Genomic DNA, 18,740 nt, shown 5'->3' with positions numbered 1-18,740 from the left:
TGACATGAATTCACTGTGGAGCAAGGAACCGGATTCATCATTTTGTGCCTGCATCCAACAACTAACATGGGGGACCATTAGCTCAGTGGCAGATGTGTTTCTCCAGTGATTCACTGTAGTCAGGTACTATATTTTAAGGTCCTGGTAGCCCATCTTTATTAAAAGGCAAAGTTTGTAACATAGGTTTTCCCACACAGGGATTCTTCTCCAGTAAATACACAACTGAAAACACTAGCCCACCTGGCTTTCTCGCTTTAGCACTACCTCTGCTCTTTGTGCTGGTAATACAGACCCCAGGTTCCTTCAGTGTGGACAACTTCACACTAACGCACACAGCTCCTCTAGTGTGGATGGCTCCACACTGAAGCACACAGCTCTTCTGCCCCCAGGCCGTTTACTGTCTCTTACAGACACACAGGCTTTGGCTGCCCCATGCAGCCTCTCTGACTACTGGAGACCACCTGTCTCCCTTGGTTGGAGCAGTCTCTTACTGGGAGCCCTGAGGTCTTTCTAAACCTTCACTATAAGGGCTGTGTGCACCTGAGCACACACCCTGCTGGTTGTCCACAAAACCCAGACACAGGGTTGGAGATTCCGTCCCACCCAAGACACTATGGAATCTCCCAACTACACAGCCCCATCCAGTTATACCAAAAGCTGGAGAAAGCTGCAAAAGCAGTTTTCTCCACTCTACAGCTACACTCTGTAGTCCTGCACAGAGCTAAGGTACACACTCTGTGTCCTTTAAATTGCTATTTTTACCGTGACAGAATCTCATCCTGTCAATATATATATATATATATATATATATATATACAGTGGGGATCGAAAGTTTGGGCACCCCAGGTAAATTTTTTTATTAATGTGCATAAAGAAGCCAAGGAAAGATGGAAAAATCTCCAAAAGGTATCAAATTACAGATTAGACATTCTTATAATATGTCAACAAAAGTTTGATTTTATTTCCATCATTGACACTTTCAAAATTACAGAAAACAAAAAAATGGTGTCTGCAAAAGTTTGGGCACCCTGCAGAGTTAATATCTTGTACTGCCCCCTTTGGCAAGTATCACAGCTTGTAAACGCTTTTTGTAGCCTGCCAAGAGTCTTTCAATTCTTGTTTGAGGTATCTTTGCCCATTCTTCCTTACAAAAGTCTTCCAGTTCTTTGAGATCTCTGGGCTGTCTGTAACGCACTGCTCTTTTAAGGTATATCCATAGACTTTCAATTATGTTGAGGTCAGGAGATTGTGAAGGCTATGGCAAAACCTTCAGTTTAAGCCTCTTGATGTAACCAGTTCAAATCAATCTTCCCCCTTTTTTTTTTTTTTTTTTTTTTTTTTTTTTTTTTAGAGCTTCCGGCCTACACATTTACAATGAGACTCCTCCCTCCCTTAACAAGTCCAAAATCACAAAATATTACAATGTTTTTTCCCCCAATTCATCAGAAAAGACCCGAAAGCGGAAGAGAGGATGTAGAGGAGGGAAACGCAAACAGAGGATCTCAATCACAAAACAAAGAGACAGAAAACACTATCAAGATCTTCAACCTTTCTATATGTAAGCTCTCCAGAGAGGAAGAAACTTTACTACAAAAAGGACAACATTTCTGTCCAACAGCAAAGCCAAATCTTTTTGTGTTATTTATTTTATCTACAATCATTTACAAGGTAGTTAACATTTCAAAGATACTTTGCAAATAAAAAATTGAAGAAGTTACCAGATGCATCAGCAGCACACACCCCAATCCTAATAGACAATACCAACATGCCAACCCTAACAGACAATATCGACATTTCACTCTCACAGGAACCCGTATCCCCCACTGATTCTCAAAATGTGATTGAGAGCTGCATCAAGACCAACTTTAAACTACCTTCAACAGCTTATCCAGTGCATTACAAAGGGGACTTTGTACCTACCTTTGAGAAATTGTTCACAATGGAATTCAATAAATTAAACAAGAAGATAGGCCAAATATCCCACAACCCAACAAAAAAAAAAAAACATCAGGCATTGTCTAATCTCAAACAGAACTCAGAAATCCCAATTAAGAATGCAGATAAAGGCAAAGCAGTTGTGATTCAGAACAGTACAGATTACCTTGAAGAGGCACTGAGGATCCTGGGAGACGCAACCAACTACAAGACACCAGATACAGATCCAACTGAACCCTTCAAACTGGAACTTTCTATGCTCATAGAAGAAAGCTGTGCCAATGGGCTCCTTACCAAAGATGAAAAGGAATTCTTAAAAGTTTGCAACCCCCGAAGTGCCTCATTTTTACCACTTACCAAGAATTTCCAAAAGTCCTAACCAATCCTCCAGGTAGACCTATTATCTCTTGGATTCACTAACTTAATTCAAACCTCTCCCAATATATTGATTATCATTTACAGAAATGTGTCTGAAATCTTCCATCCTTCACTAAAGATACAACAGACCTCATTCATCTGAAAGATATCCCTTGGGAAAAGGGATTGTATGTATGTATGTGTATGTATATATATATATATATATACGTGTGTGTGTGTGTGTGTGTGTGTGTGTGTGTGTGTGTGTGTGTGTGTGTGTGTGTGTGTGTATAACGTTTTTTTTTTTTTGAGAAAACACATTCAGAGCTGGTTCACACTACTCCGACTTGTCAGGTGACTTGGTCACCTGACAATTGGCTCCCAAAGCTGTGCAATGAAACTGTTCTAATCAGAGTGACTCAAGTTGCACCGACTTAGAAAAAGGTTCTGCACTATTTTTTGGCGAAGTCGGAGCGACTTGCATTGACTTCTATTATGAGAAGTCGTTTGCAAGCCGCGATGAAGGCGTGCTGCATGGGCGACTTCAAAGTCGCCCAAAGTCGGAGCGACTTTGAGTAGGATTAGTGTGACCCTGCTCTTAGTCTTTCTTCCTCACTTTGCTTTTGTTTTTTGTGTTGCCCTGTAGCCTTACTAAGAACATATTTTCTTTGTCATTCTTGGTTTTAATAATTCTCAGTCGAGTTATGTACAGTATGTCCTTTTTGGCTCTGATAATTACTGCATTAAGGCATTTGTACTTTTATACTTGTATATTTCCATAGCTTTTAACATGTTTCAGGGATTCTTTGAATATTCTTTATTGTCTAGTTTTTAGCCCTGATGAAGGGGGAGTGGTGGGCCCCTGAAAAGCATTGGATGTTCCAAAATAAAAATCTTAAAAAAGTTTGTAAAAGCTGGTGTTGCGCTCACATTTCGGAACGTCAGCGCTACTTATAAAGCAGAGGAAATGAGACAATGATGTTTTTGGTCCCGATCAGGGTCCATGCTTTGCCCATTATGGTGGGCAAATCCTAAAAAGGTCTTCAGGGTCTGGGTGCCATAGGAATGGACCAAGGTCCTGGATCTGAGGCAAACTCACTCACTGCACCCCAAAACAAGCTGAGCGCTGATCAAATTCTTTATAAGCTGATAACAGCAAACAAACTGAAACTTGAAGTGACAAAATCCTTATAGCTTCTAGTTTCTGACGGGATTTTAGAGCAAGCCCATCGCTTGCATACAACAACTAACTCTCCCTACACAGGCTGTCAGCTCTCCCTAAACTACTTCAACAAGTACTGACGAAGTGCATTTGACATTTGTGAAATCGACTGTGAATTTTGCAAGTGTAATTGCACTTATTTTCCCCAGAGCTTAGTGAATTTGGTGAAGCTCTGCAAATGTTCATCATCCAATCATGTGCAAGCAAAAATGCTGTTTTTTTCTCATTTTCTTTGCACCTGGTTGGGTATTCTTTACAAAGTGAAGCTTTGCCACATTTATTGAGCTCTGGGGACAATAAATGCATCTGCATTTGCAAAGTGCATAGTGTATTTGCCTTTAGTAAAATCAACCCCTATGCTAGGCCATTTTTTATGGTGGTTAAGCTTACCATGAGTAGAGAAGACCCAGAGAAAACAGAGGGCTCTAGGTCTACAGCATTTCTTCAGTTGGAACAAGCAGCTTTTATGATCTTCCAGGGACAGTGTCTCTTCAGAATAACCCAAGACAGCATCAGAGATGCTGCTGAGGTTAACCACTTCCCTACCAGCGCATTGTAAAATGACGCGGGCAGAAACACTTCCTCCCTCTGGGCAGGCGTCATATGATGTCCGCCTGTTCCCGCTGCTCTCCTGCCCCCCCCCCCCCAGAGGCTCGCAGCATGGCGATCTGGGATGCGGGTTGTCCGCCGCACACAGCCCATCCCCGATTGGTGTAAAGAGCCATTAAAAAAAATGTCTCTTTACCATGTGACTGGCTGTGTCCAATCACAGCCATTCACAGAATGTCAACAGAAACCACGGTAACTAGCTGTTACCATGTTTTCTTCCTCCCACACCGATCCTGTGTGAGGAGGAGATTGCGGTAACAGCTAGTTACCAAACAAGTAGATGTACTGTCGATGCAGCACCTATTCCCTGCGCTCTGAGTGGTGCAATCCTCTATCCAACTCGACTGTAGACTTGTAGATGAGAACAAATGACACAGCAACTTTATAATGCTTCAGCCTGGCAGCCCCTCACTGGACCAGGGTGATCCGGAAACACTATGAACGACAAACAAACACAAGGGCGCACCGGCTTAGTGCATTATCTCTTAAACAGGTTTATTAAAATAATGGATTCAAAATACTCACAAACGAGTTTCTTGATAAAAAGCATATCAAATAGATATATAATCCTCAGCATCAAGATCGGGATTGGATCGTCCCCTGAAGCTGTACAGGCTTACGCGTTTCGAGGCTCTGAGGAAGAGGCGCTGCCTCGAAACACGTAAGCCTGTACAGCTTCAGGGTGGATCCAATCCCGATCTTGATGCTGAGGATTTTATATCTATTTGATGTGTTTTTTATCAAGAAACTCGTTTGTGAGTATTTTGAATCCATTATTTTAATAAACCTGTTTAAGAGATAATGCACTAGGCCGGTGCACCCTTGTGTTTGTTTGTCGTTCAACAGCTAGTTACCGTTTACAGTCCACACCAAAACACACTGATTGCCCCCCTAATAAAGAGGACCTGTCATTAGCTTATCAAAGTACCTGTCACTAGCCCATCAAAGTACCTGTCACTAGCCCATCAAAGTTCCTGTCACCAGCCCATCAGAGTACCCGAGTACCTGTCACCAGGCCATCAGGTACTCTGATGACAGGTACTCGGGTACTCTGATGGGCTGGTGACAGGTACTTGGGTACTCTGATGGGTTGGTGACAGGTATTCGGGCACACTGACGACAGGTACTCGGGTACTCTGATGAGAGGTACTTGGATACTCTAAGTACCTCTCATCAGAGTACCTGTCATCGAAGTACCCGAGTACATGTCATCAGAGTACCCGAATACCTGTCATCAGCCCATCAGAGTACCTGATAACCTCTCTGTATCCCATCAGAGTACCCGAGTACCTGTCTCCAGCCCAGAGTACCCGAGTACCTGTCTCCAGCCCAGAGTGCCCAAGTACCTGTCTCCAGCCCATCAGAGTACCCAAGTACCTCTCTGCAGCCCATCAGAGTACCCGAGAACATGTCACCAGCGTACCCAAGTACCTGTCACCAGCCCATCAGAGTACCCAAGTACCTGTTATCAGAGTACCCTAGTACCTGTCACCAGCCCATCAGAGTACCCGAGTACCTGTCATCAGAGTACCCGAGTACCTGTCTCCAGCCTTTCAGATTACCTGAGTATCTATTTGCAGCCCATCAGAGTACCTGAGTACCTGTCTCCTGCCCATCAAAGTATCCGGGTACCTGTCTCCACCCATCAGAGTACCCGAATACCTCTCTGCAGCCCATAATAGTACCCGAGTACCTCTCTGTAGCCCATCAGAGTACCTGAGTACCTGTCTCCAACCCAGAGTAACCAAGTACCTGTCTCCAGCCCTGAATACCCGAGTACCTGTCTCCAGCCCAGAGTACCCGAATACCTGTCTTCAGCCCAGAGTACCCGAGTACCTATCTGCAGCCCATCAGATTACCTGAGTACCTGTCTCTAGCCCATCGGAATACCCAAGTACCTCTCTGAAGCCCATCAGAGTACCCGAGTACCTTTCTGAAGCTGATCAGTGTACCTGAGCACCTGTCTGCAGCCCATCAAAGTACCTGAGTACCTATCTACTGCTCATCAGAGTACCTGAGTACCTATCTGCAGCCCATGCCTCCTAGATTATGTGTTGGGGTGTTTGCTTTCCAAAATGGGGTCATTTTGTTGGGGTTTCCATTGTTCTGGTGCTCCAGGGCCTTCAAAAGTGTGATTGGTTGTAATGAAATTATATGTAATTTATGCTCCTAGAACACCTGACGGTGCTTCTTGCATGTTGGGCCTCTGTATGTGGCTAGGCTGTGACAAAGTCTCACATATGTGGTATCGCCATACTCAGGAGGAGTAGCAGAATGTATTTTGGGGTGTAATTTTTGCTATGTACATGTTATGTGTTAGAAATATCTTATAAATTGACAACTTTGTGTAAAAAAAAAAAGAAATACGTTTTCATTTTCTTTCCACATTTTCCAAAAACTTGTGGAAAAAATGACATGTTTAAAAGACTCATTATGCCTCATAGAATATACGTTGGGGTCTTTTCTTTCCAAAATGGATTAATTTTGTGGGTAATTCCATTGTCCTGGTGCTCCAGGGCCTTCAAAAGTGTGATAGGTCGTTAGGAAATTATATGTATAATTTATGCTCCTAGAACACCTGACGGTGCTCCTTGCATGTTGGGCCTCTGTATGTGGCCAGGCTGTGTAAAAGTCTCACACATGTGGTATTGCCATACTCAGGAGGAGTAGCAGAATGTATTTTGTGGTGTAATTGCAAGTATTCATATACTGTATGTGAGAAATAACTTATTATTATGACAATTTTGTGTTAAAAAAAATATATTTTTCTTAATTTTTCCAAGAATTGTGGGAAAAAATTACAACTTCAAAAAACTCACCATGCCTCTTACTAAATACCCTGGAGTGTCTACTTTCCAAAAAGGGGTCATTTTGGGGGTATGTGTACTGTCCTGGCATTTCAGGGCCTCAAGAAATGAGATAGGCTGTCGGTACATCAGGTGTGATTAGGTGTGATCAATTTTCAATGATTGGCACCATAGCTTGTAGACTCTATAACTTTCACACAGACTAAATAATATCCACTAATTTGGGTTATTTTTACCAAAGATATGTAGCAGTATAAATTTTGGCCCAATTTTATGAAAAAAAATGACTTATTTCCAAAATGTTATAATAGAAACTAAAACAAAATGTTTTTTTACAAAAGTTTTGCACTTTTTTCACTTATATAAAATTTTGGCCCAATTTTATGAAAAAAAATTACTTATTTCCAAAATGTTATAATAGAAACTAAAACAAAATGTTTTTTTACAAAAGTTTTGCACTTTTTTCACTTATATCGCAAAGAAAAAAAAAAACAGTGCTGATTACACACCACCAAAAGAAAGCTCTGTTTGTGTGAAAAAAGTGATAAAAAATGTGATTGGGTAAAGCGTTACATGACTGAGTAATTATCATTCAAAGTGTGAGAGCGCTCAAAGCTGAAAGTCGGTCTGGGCAGGAAGGGGGGTGTAACTGCCCTGTATGGAAGTGGTTAAACACCTGTATTTTCCAGTGGAAAGAGCCTAGATTGGAGATTGCAGAGTCTTTTCTTGCTCTAATTGTTAGATGTCATTTCTCCATTCTTGGTCTCCTCATATCCTGTGAAGTCTTTGGTGTCAAGGTGTTTTTGCCCCAGTTCCCATGGCAAAACAATTCACCATTCCAAAGCCCATGGCAGGCACTAGCCTGTTCTGCATCTTGTAGCTCTAGGATCTGGGTTCAGATATAAGTTTTGCATAAGAATATACAAAATCTGCAATTTCTTTCCTTCACCTGGGAGAATTTCTGGCTTTTGTGGCCATCAAAGATAATTAATGTCCCCATCTCTTCAGGAGATCAGCAATTCATGTGCCTTGCTATAGGGCCCATGCACTTGCTATGGGGTCCTGCCCCTAAACCCTGTATGCACCTTGGATATTAGTCCGGATGCTGGACCCAGTACTAGCCTTATTGTGTTCCAGAAATATTCTAAAGGGGAGATCCTTAGATGACCTCCTGTTAGGGGAACAACTAGCGTTGGCTCTACTGAGCAACCTGGATGTAACCACTGGACAATCCAGCAATTTCGTTGGGTCCAGAAACTTCAGAGATCATCACTGGGATAAACTCGCCTTTGAAATATCTGAATGATCCTGCCCCCAGCTCAGGACAGAGTGCTTTTTCTCATTGATAACATGTCACACTCTGGTCCCCACACCAGAAGCCATCTTATTCTCTACTTTTGTATGAAAGTTCTAGATCTGAGGGTAGCTTCTTGTAAGGCAATAAATTTGGCTTTACCCCATACCTTTACATGATGGTATGCCCCCTTCAAGGGGCAGGTTGATACCGTCTTTGTACAGGTGATTAGCCTATTACGGAGGTTCAGGAATCAGATTCTGAAGTGAGAGAGGCCTCTCTTTCTGTTGTTTAAAAAATCCCCTTGGCAAATATCGGTTGGTCGGAGGAAGAGGCCTGGATACGCTTGTGTACAGGGGATTTGGTTGCCCAAGTAACATTCAGAAGTTTTTAACAGCTGGACTGTTCTAGTAGAATTAGAACTCCTTAATTGAAAATTATACAATCCAGTTCAAGCAGACAACTTCATGAAGGTGGGGGCAATTTTGTCTCAGGCGTACTGATCTGCTCTGGTGACTTTGTGGGATCAGTATCCCCTGACCTTTTCCTTTCCAAGTTTGCCTCAGACTTGTGATAGAGAGCATTTCAATGTTCCTCAAAGTTCCAGGATGGCCCAGACAGACATGTAACAACAACTTCAAAGGACGCCAGACAGTTTTTCCAAGGGATCTACTGGTTCAGGATCTTCTGTTCCCAAGTGTGATGGAATCCAGACACCCCGACTGGGTATCTCCGCCAAGAACCTGCTTCCTAAGCTCTGGAACATGGGATCCGTAAATCTGGCTATAGTTACCCCAAGAACTCGACAGTACAAGTTTTGGAGTGAACCAGAATCAAACTGTTTATTGAAACACAAAGCACAAAGAAATATACACTCTGGGACAACCCCTCCCCCTTAGAGCCAATCCACACACACATACACATCCCATAATAAGCTTACTCAAGGCAGACAGGAACAATAGAAAAACAATGGAATGCAGGTATTCAACAATAACAAACCTCAACCCACTAGCAAGGGTCTATGAAATTATTCTGCAATATCCTAGCAATCTGCAATATATCTTTATATATTTCCTGAGGGACACTGTTCAGAAATATTATTGTCCCAAGTGAAAGATGCCCTCACTTTTTCAACACAAACCACACATATAGACATATAGAACCCAGGATAACTGGGGTAACATGAAAGGCTGAGTCCAGTGTGGTTGTACAGCGAGTCTGATTAGTGCAGACCCGACTGGGGTTCTTGGTCACCCTGTGCCCCTAATAGACACAGGGTGACTTACACATAAGAGGGGCTGGGGAAGCTGGACAAGTAGTCTCCCAACCTCCCTAAGGCAATCTGGATTCCACAAGCCCCCCAACCAAAGTGAATCACCTCACACCAAGGAACACTTTACCTCTTAGCTTCATGGTTGCTGCCTCTAACAGACTGACAATTGAAGCACAAGCTCTGAGAGAGGGGGCATTATGAAGTCTAGAAATCAAATCCCTGGATGCCAAACTGTCAGGTCTACTTCTTGTGAAATTTAGCACTGGACATGTGATGCATGCTTTTTTCGGTATAGGCCTCAGTACTTCTTCCCCAGGAGATTCTCTGAGATACAAGTGCTCACCTGCAACTGGTCCTGGGTCAGCATCTGGCTCTCAGCACTATTAGGGTTGGTGCTGGTGGTCAGTGTTGGTGCCCTTATGACTCCATGTGATCTACAGTAGTTCACTCGTAGCCTTCACACCCTTATCTGGCATGGAACCATTCCTGGTTTTTGCATAGTTGCCTGCAGTAGTTCTTCATCTTGTCTGCAGTAGTTTATATCCGTATCCCCAAACACTTTATCCAGTCTTTCAATCTTCCTCTAGTTCATCCCCAAGGAACTTTCCTTCAAGATGTGATCGGGATGGAGAGTCTATCTCCCAGTCTCTGCTTTTTTCATTAGGCTATTTCCTTTTGTTTTTAAGGATGGACCCTGTATTGATACTCCGGTTTCCACTTCCAACATGTCAAGGTGACTCAGCAGTGACCATCAGTCAACCCATTATCTAGGGTGGGGGGGGGGGGAATACAGTGATTATTGTTAGAGGCTATAGCAGCCGCTAACAAAAATTGCATCGATCGATCAACTTGGTACATTCAGCCTGCCAATACATGGTTTGAATCTTGGCCGTTTCCTGCTGAAATGGCCGACAATCAAACTGTGTATGGCCTGCCTTATTATGGGGCTTCTGTTATGGGTTGCCTCTTCTTCACACTGAAGCCACTGCTGACAGCTCAGCCTGGGACCAGACCGGAGCGGCTTTAGTATAGGTATGTATAGCGATCTTTTCTTTACAGGGCTAGATAGATTAGGCTAAGAATGGGGGTGGGAGTAGGTTTAGAGTTAGTTTATTTCCCTTTACTTAAACTTTAAAAACATTTTTAAAAATGAATTGAATGAATATAGAAAAAGAAAAGAAAAAAAAAACATCATACCTGTTGCTGTGTCCCGCAGTCCAACATCAAATGCAAGTTTGTCTGTGAGAGATCTGGATGTAGTCAAACATGTCAAGTACTGTTAAAATGTAAAATAATTAAAGATAAAATTAATAGTGCTGTTAGAACTGTTATCAAGTGCATCACAAAAGAAGTGTAATAACAGATGTGTTTATTTAATAAAGAAACTGTATTTAATATATCCCAAGGCTAAGAGCTTTTCAAACAGTTTAACAAAAATCTACATTTGCTGAAATGTCAAATGACTTCAAACCACATATTTTCAAATAGTTTATGACATTTTTTTGTGTTGATAACATCTATCTAAAACACAAATTTTATTTTTATTATTTTCTATGCGATTGTAATAATAACAAATCTTGTGCAGCTATTTTTAACATTGTTAAAGCATACAGTAGCTAAACCCAAAAACAAATTTGTAATACATTGCTGCTTTACCTGTCCTTGTGATAGCTGCATAAAAGATTTTTGTCTTCAGACTTTTTCTCCTTTAATTTCACCTGGTAATCTTATAAATAACGTACTGATTGTCCCTGGGAGGCTAGTCTGACTGCACAGTATCTATGAAGGAAGCCATAGTTGTCACCCAGGTTGAGCTACTAATATGTCTGCCTTTGTTCATCTTCATTACATAGTGGCTTATGGGTTTAGTAGTTTACATCAGAAAGATCCCTGGTAGAAGCTGCGTCGGCACGCAGCTTAACGCGTAGGATAGCCAACCGGAAGTGACGTATCGGCAACCTATTGACCCATGTCGGTGTTTGTTATGCAATGAAAAAGACGGAAACAATGTGAGTGTGATTCTATATTTATTCTAATAAAGTACTGGCTATACTTCACTATATTGGCCCATTTATTTCAGAGACTTAAAGGTTCCTTACACATCTCCTGGCATACCGATCCATAAAAGGAGGAAATTCGGTTACCAATAGCTGTACCTATACGCCATAGAGGAGGAAGGAGCACAACTCTGAGGCATATAATATAAGGTGTATTAAAAAAAGGAATGGAGGTGAGCGCTTAGGACACCTAGTGGTCACTGCACGGAAGAGCACCTGCATGCAATTTTGGAAAGAAGATTTGTTTGATCACAATTTATTTAATTTATTTAATTTATTTTAAGGACACTCTGGCACTTTAATATTTATATCACTCAGGGGGCGGAGCCGGCCGGCGAGAGAGATGGACGCTTAGCAGCACAGCTCCTCGCCAAGCAGTCCGATCGGAGCCATTAGAACCGCGGAGGGTCACCGCAGCTCGACTCGAACTAACTATCAGGATGCCTGGAAGTCGCCCGCAGGTCCCAGGGAAACGTAAGGGGAAAACCAAACCTGGTAAGCTCCTCAACTTCTTCCACCCGGCGGGCGGGATGCACAGCCAAGATGGCGCCGGCGCTTCCTCCAGCGGCGCCTCGCTGCCTCCTCCTCACACATCCCCTCCAACGGCACGGCCTAAGGGACCGCAGCTGTCACCTGCGGAGCCCTCGGACACTTGTGAGGGAATACAGGCTGTATCTACCCCTAGCTCTGCATGTGCCAGCCCAGCCAAATCGAAGATCACGCTGCAACTTCCAGAACATGAGGGGGCCCAGGGTGGAAGTATAGATGACACTCTGGTGTTTCATGACACCATATCCTCGTTCCCCACTACAGGCAAACCTGTCATGGACTCTTTATTAAAAGAAACGATGATGTCTTTAAGGAGTTCCATACATGCTGACATGCTCCAACTTATGTCCCGCTGCAGTACAGTGGTCGCAGCAGTCAGTGACAGGGTGGATCATGTGGAGACCAAAATGGGGGAGTTTGCTGACACCTTTAATACCATGGTGGATTCCCATAATGAACATAAGGACGACATTACCTGGCTCAAGGCGAAACTTGCAGATCTTGAGGATAGGTCTAGACGCAATAATATTAAAATTAGAGGGATCCCTGAAACAGTGAAACCTCATGAGCTAGCTGAATTCCTCACCAACATCATGCAGGAAGCTCTTCCAGATGTCCCCCTGTGTGACATGGCAATTGATCGCATCCATAGACTGCCTAAACCGAAACATATTGCTGCTTCCCTGCCCAGGGACACTATAGCCCGTGTTCATTTCTACACAGTGAAGGAGAAATTCATGTCCCTGGTGAGGAAAGGTACTGATCTTCCCCCTGCTTTCAACAATCTATCCTTCTATGCCGATTTATCTGCGCATACAATGAATAGAAGGCGGAATCTATTTACAGTTACCAAACCCCTCAGGAACCATCATATTCCGTACCGATGGAATTACCCAGCAACCTTGGTGGTGACCAGAGGGGACAGGGATTACAGGATCTCCTCGCTGGAGGACGGCCTGGCTCTGCTGAAAAAATGGGGAATACTAGATCCGGACGGAGAATCAAACCCCTCTCGGATGGAATGAAACTGGGCTGTGTAACATTCCTTTTAATGATTGTGGTGACCCCCTACAACTCTCACTTCCCAGCGACCATGCTCCAGAAGACATGCTCAGATAACGATTGTTTCTCTATACCCCCTCTTCAAACGGTTCATACCGTACAGAACCCCCTGAGGAGTCGCCTTTTTTTACCCTCTTCGTGCCACCTCCCGAGGGCACTCTTCTCCTGACTCCCCTTTGTTATTTTTGTTAGAATTTGTACTTAACCCTGCTCTTTTATTCTCGGTGTTCCGGATACGCCACCTTGACCGGCCTTCACGGGCGGCTGCCCTCATCGGATACCCCTCACCTACCTACCTACCCAGTGTGCTCAGGATCAGGACTTTCACTTCGACGCGATACCAGTAAGTGCCTCTCAGTTCCTTGTGCAGGCTTGCCTAACCTCACCCTTCACGATGTCATTTCAACTGCTTTCGCTCAATGTTAATGGCCTGAACAGTCCTCACAAAAGACATATGCTCTGGAGAGAGCTTAAGACCTTGAAATGTGAACTGGCGGTCATTCAGGAGACCCATTTTATGGCTGGCAACCACCCACAAATCTCATCCAAAGACTACCCCCAAGTGTATTATGCGAACGGCCCTAAGAAAAAGTGCGGAGTGGCTGTATTGGTAAGGGACTCCCTGGACTTCAGCGAGCTGTCTCAATTTGCAGATCCAGAAGGTCGCTTCTTGGTTCTTTCATGCAATATCAACAAAGCCACCTACACCATAGTGGCGGTATACGCCCCCAATACGGGTCAAATCCCTTTTTTGAAAAGGCTTTGGAAACAAATTCAACCTCTTATTCAGGGCCATGTCATTCTCTGTGGTGATTTTAATGCTGTCCCCAATTTCCAACTGGATGTTTCACTGAACTACCCTAGACGCTTCCATCGTGCGGACCTGGCCAATTTTCTATCTGCAACGGAACTTTATGATGTGTGGCGTTGCCATAATTCGTCAGAGAGAGACTATTCCTTCTATTCCAAAACCCATCATTCTTACTCGCGGATTGATCTCTTTCTCACAAACAAATTTTTGCTGCAGCGGGTCACTCGCGCGTCTGTTGGTTCCATAACGTGGCCGGACCACGCCCCTGTTATTATTCAAATCGGGGACGTGCCCTTTACCACAAGGGCCAACAGGTGGCGATTTGATGCCAGCCTACTTGACAAATCAGAGGTCCGGAGGACTATGTGTTCTAAACTCATTGAATTTTTTGATATTAATGATGGCTCCGTTAAATGTCCTTTCGCAATGTGGAATGCCCATAAGGCATTTATGCGAGGTTTATTGATGTCAGAGGGGGCGAGGGAACGGAGGCGTAGAAGACAACAATTGGACTCTATCCTTCAATCCATTAAACAAATAGAGCAACTTAATAAATGTACTCCCGCTGCGGCTAACGCGGACAAGCTTTCCAAACTTCAGGCAGAGCTGAGGGTCCTTCTGGTTGGTCAGCACTCCAGAGCTCTTCGTAAGCTCAAGGCCTCCCACTATTCCCATGGCAATAAAGCGGGTCGGCTGTTGGCGGCCCAATTGAAAGATAAAATATCGAAACAAAAAATCCAGTACTTACTACATCATGCCACGGGAGAGCGGCTCTCCAACCAGAAGGACATAGCAGACGCCTTTAGCCAGTATTATGGTTCACTATACAACCTACATTTAGACGATTCGACGCCGCAACCATCATCATCGGACATCCAAAACTTTTTGTCTTCTATCTCCCTCCCGAGCCTAAGCCCCTCTCAATTATCGCAGTTGAATGCCCCTATCACTAATCAAGAAATAGTCAAAGTTATCAAATCTTTACCGAAAGGAAAGTCTCCGGGACCGGACGGCTTCTCCTCCGAATATTATGGCGCATTTCTGGACATCTTGATCCCTTACCTTGGCAGGGTGTTTCATCAGGCCTTGACTACGGCTACCTTTCCAGCCGAAATGTTGGAGGCCACGGTGGTCACACTGCCAAAACCCGGTAAGGAACCTAATAAGCCGCAAAATTTCCGACCCATCTCGTTACTAAATGTAGATTTGAAGGTGTATGCTAGGATCATTGCCAACCGTATTTCCCAGTGCCTCCCAGATCTCATCAAACCAGATCAGGTGGGGTTTGTGGCCGGAAGGCAGGCCACGGATGCCACTAGACGGTTGGTGGGCCTTATTCATCATGTAGCTGCTCGCGGGATCCCCACGGTGCTCCTGTCGCTAGACGCCGAAAAGGCATTTGACCGGATACATTGGGGATACCTGCGGCAGGTATTGGAGAAGTTCGGCTTTGAGGGGGAGATTGTCCAGGCCATCATGGCCTTATACTCAGTCCCATCTGCTAGGGTCTTTACGGAGGGTTTATTCTCGGAAAGTTTCCATATTACCAATGGCACTCGTCGGGGGTGTCCATTGTTGCCCCTGATTTTTGCCATGCTCATGGAACCCTTGGCGGAGAGGATGAGATCCCACCCAGGTGTCACGGGTGTTAAACTGGCAGACTCCCCCCCTCATGTTATCTCACTATTCGCAGATGATGTAATATTGGCCTGCACAGACCCCGAGAAATCCCTACTGCATGTTCGGGACATTCTGGGAGAGTTCCAATCAGTCTCTTACTACAAGGTCAATGAACTTAAATCCAATCTCCTAGGGATACATGTGGGACACAGTATGCAGACACAAATCCAACAAGTAGTACATTATCAGTGGCAAAGGGATTCATTGGACTATTTGGGCATTAAATTGACTAGCTCACCGGACACTCTCTATAAGACCAATTTTTCCCCCCTGCTACACACCACGACACAGGATCTACTGAGATTGAGGAAATTCTTCCTTTCCTGGTCAGGGAGGAACGCGGCATTTAAAATGTTGATTTTACCGAAAATCCTGTATGTGTTTAGGGCCCTCCCTATCATAGCTCCAATTGCTTTCTACAAGGCACTGCAATCCATTGTTAGAAGTTTCTTGTGGTTGGATAAGAGGCCCAGGACGTCCCATAAGACATTGACCAAACATGTCAGGGTGGGAGGATTGGGGGTCCCAGATGTGAGAGCCTATCACATGGCGGCCATTCTGGCACAGTCTAAATCCTGGTTCTCCACTCACAACCTGCCATTGTGGTGCTCCCTGGAGCAGTTTAGTACTCCACAAGTACAATTGGCTGACCTAGTGCTGGCCGCGAATCTATCTAGTAAACGACCATTGGATCCCCATCCTACCATTTCCGCTACATTACTGGCCTGGAAATATTTTTGGGAGAACGCCTCCGACTCCTCTGACACCCGCCGTATGCCCATTCCACTGTCCACACTACAGGCACTATCACCTGACTTGCATGTGACTCACTGGGCTAAATATGGCTTATCTTCACTCTAAGACTTACACCCTCAATCCGTTTACATCCCGTTCTCGGACCTTTGTGCCAAGTTCCCGGACTTTAAGACAGAATTCCTGACTTATAAACGTATCTTACACATCGCTCAATCTTTACCCAACACATATATTTGTTTCCCTAGACAAGTCTTCGAGTACTGTTTCACTGCTCCCTCTTCCAAACATGGCATTGGTGTATTTTACAATGCCATGCAGGACCGTATGCACTTTACCAAATCATATCACCAACTGAAATGGGAAAGGGACCTAAACAGGACATTCACTGACGCACAATGGCTGAAGGCTTTTAGATTAAACTACTCATTGACTAGGTTAACTTTAGAGAGGGAGCGATGAAAATTCACTTGAGATGGTATAGAACCCCGTACATTGTTGCAAAGTTCCATCGCTCTTACTCTAACATGTGTTGGCGAGATTGCGGACATGTAGGGACGCTCTTCCATATGTTCTGGACATGCAAGTCACTGAGGAGTTACTGGTCATCGGTACATAGGCTGATAGAGGAGGTCACAGGTATCCTAAACAAATTGAATCCTGAGCTGGCACTCTTGGGTATCGGGCTGGATTGGTACCCACCGATGTGTAGAGTTGTCGTACAGCATATTCTATATGCAGCAAGGCTAGTTATCGCTCGCAACTGGAAGAGCAATGTCTCACCTTCCCTTCGTGAGGTCGTTCAAATTGTGGATGAATCTCATGAATATGAAAGCATTCTGTCAAGTTCCAATCTGACGTTTCATAGTTTCAAAACCAGATGGCAGCTGTGGGAAGCATATAGAGCTTCCTAGGTGACCTATTTGATGCTCTACCACCTCACCTGTTTTCATAAAGTGTCTTTCCTACCCTTTTTTGTCCCCTCTTTGTGTTGTTACCCTTCTTTATACAGGGCCTGGGCCTGGCCGGTCCTACGCGGCGCATGGTGATCCCAATTGGGGGCCGCGTGGGCTCTGACCGGGCTGGAAGGCCACAGCGGTCTAAATTACACAAGGCATATTCCAGTGATTTCATTTGCTCATTGATCTGTTGTTGTAATGCAATGTACTGGTAATTACTCAAGTAGAAGTATGTAAGTTTGAGGATGTGAGTTTCACGTCCAGAGGTATCTGCTGTTATGCACATGGATATGACGTATTTCATTACAATGTTTGTATTTACCCTTTATTTTTTGAAAACCCAATAAAAACTTATTTAAAAAAAAAAAAATATTTATATCACTCAATTGTATATTTATTGTGGATTCAAGAGCACTATAATTTATTATTTATAATTTTATGAGTTTATCACCTACTAGAAAGCATTAACACTTTGGCACCTTAATATTTATACCACCCGACTGTGTATTTATTGTGGATTTAAAAGCACTATATTTTACTATTCATATTTTTATCAGTGTATCACCCATTAGAAATTATTTGTGTATTGAAGAGCAGTTTAATTGCTTATTATTATTGATTATTTTTATTAATTTTATTAATGATGTTGTGATGCACGTATGGATATTAGTGACACATCATATATAGAAGCACTTAGGTACCTTCATACAGTAATTTTCATATGATTTATATAATTTTCACCAAGCACCTTTAAAGCGCGGTACTCCCCCCCTGCTATCAGAAAGATAACGTTTTTTGTCTTCAGTGCAGGTTGCAGGAAGTGAGAAGGTGACTGCATTTCTCGCAAAACTAACTAACATTGAAATATGTTATGTTATTTTCTGTACTTGCTAAGATTGTGAACCAATAAAGGAAAGATTTGTGCCACTCAGGCTGTAAACGGATGCTGATTCCGTGAACACCACTGTGAGTGGCAGCCAGGGAAGGAGCTCGTCTTGGCTCCAAAATTAAGTGTGAAGGAAAGGTGTATTCCATGGGCGGCACATAAAAACAGACCAGCTATGGTGAAGTGAATGGCAGTCTCAGCCTGAGCTCCCACCAGACCATGTCCCAACGCGTTTCGCTCTGCCCCTCAGAGTGTAATTAAGGGGATCCCCATAATTAAGTTCTGAGGGGCGGAGTGAAACACATTGGGGGAATTTCCAGGCTGGGACTACCTTTTACTTCACCACAGTAGGTCTATTTTGATGTGTGACTCATGGGATACACCCCCCTTGCTAAAATTTTTCTTAGCCTGAATATAGAAAAAAAATGCAGCCGTTACTTCTAAGGACTAGTATGCTGAAATATATTATATATTTGTCTTTGGGTT

General features: G+C 43.6%; 1 protein-coding gene across 7 annotated transcripts in view; it reads right to left on the bottom strand.

The window, feature by feature from the left end:
- The window catches only part of LOC309569543 (ryanodine receptor 3), a 1,308,933-nt gene that overhangs the window by 922,355 nt on the left and 367,838 nt on the right, over positions 1 to 18,740 (bottom strand). For all 7 annotated transcript variants that reach the window (XM_082275412.1, XM_082275411.1, XM_082275414.1 and 4 more), the window contains one exon: positions 10,695 to 10,773. In XM_082275412.1, the coding sequence (XP_082131538.1) occupies positions 10,695 to 10,773 (79 nt within the window). The remainder of the gene's footprint in view (positions 1 to 10,694; positions 10,774 to 18,740) is intronic.

This window comes from Pelophylax lessonae (assembly GCF_965119305.1).
Source record: "Pelophylax lessonae genome assembly, chromosome: 13".
Lineage (NCBI taxonomy): Eukaryota > Metazoa > Chordata > Amphibia > Anura > Ranidae > Pelophylax > Pelophylax lessonae.
The sequence above is the reverse complement of the archived record's forward strand: the minus strand, read 5'-3'. Positions and strand labels throughout refer to the sequence as shown.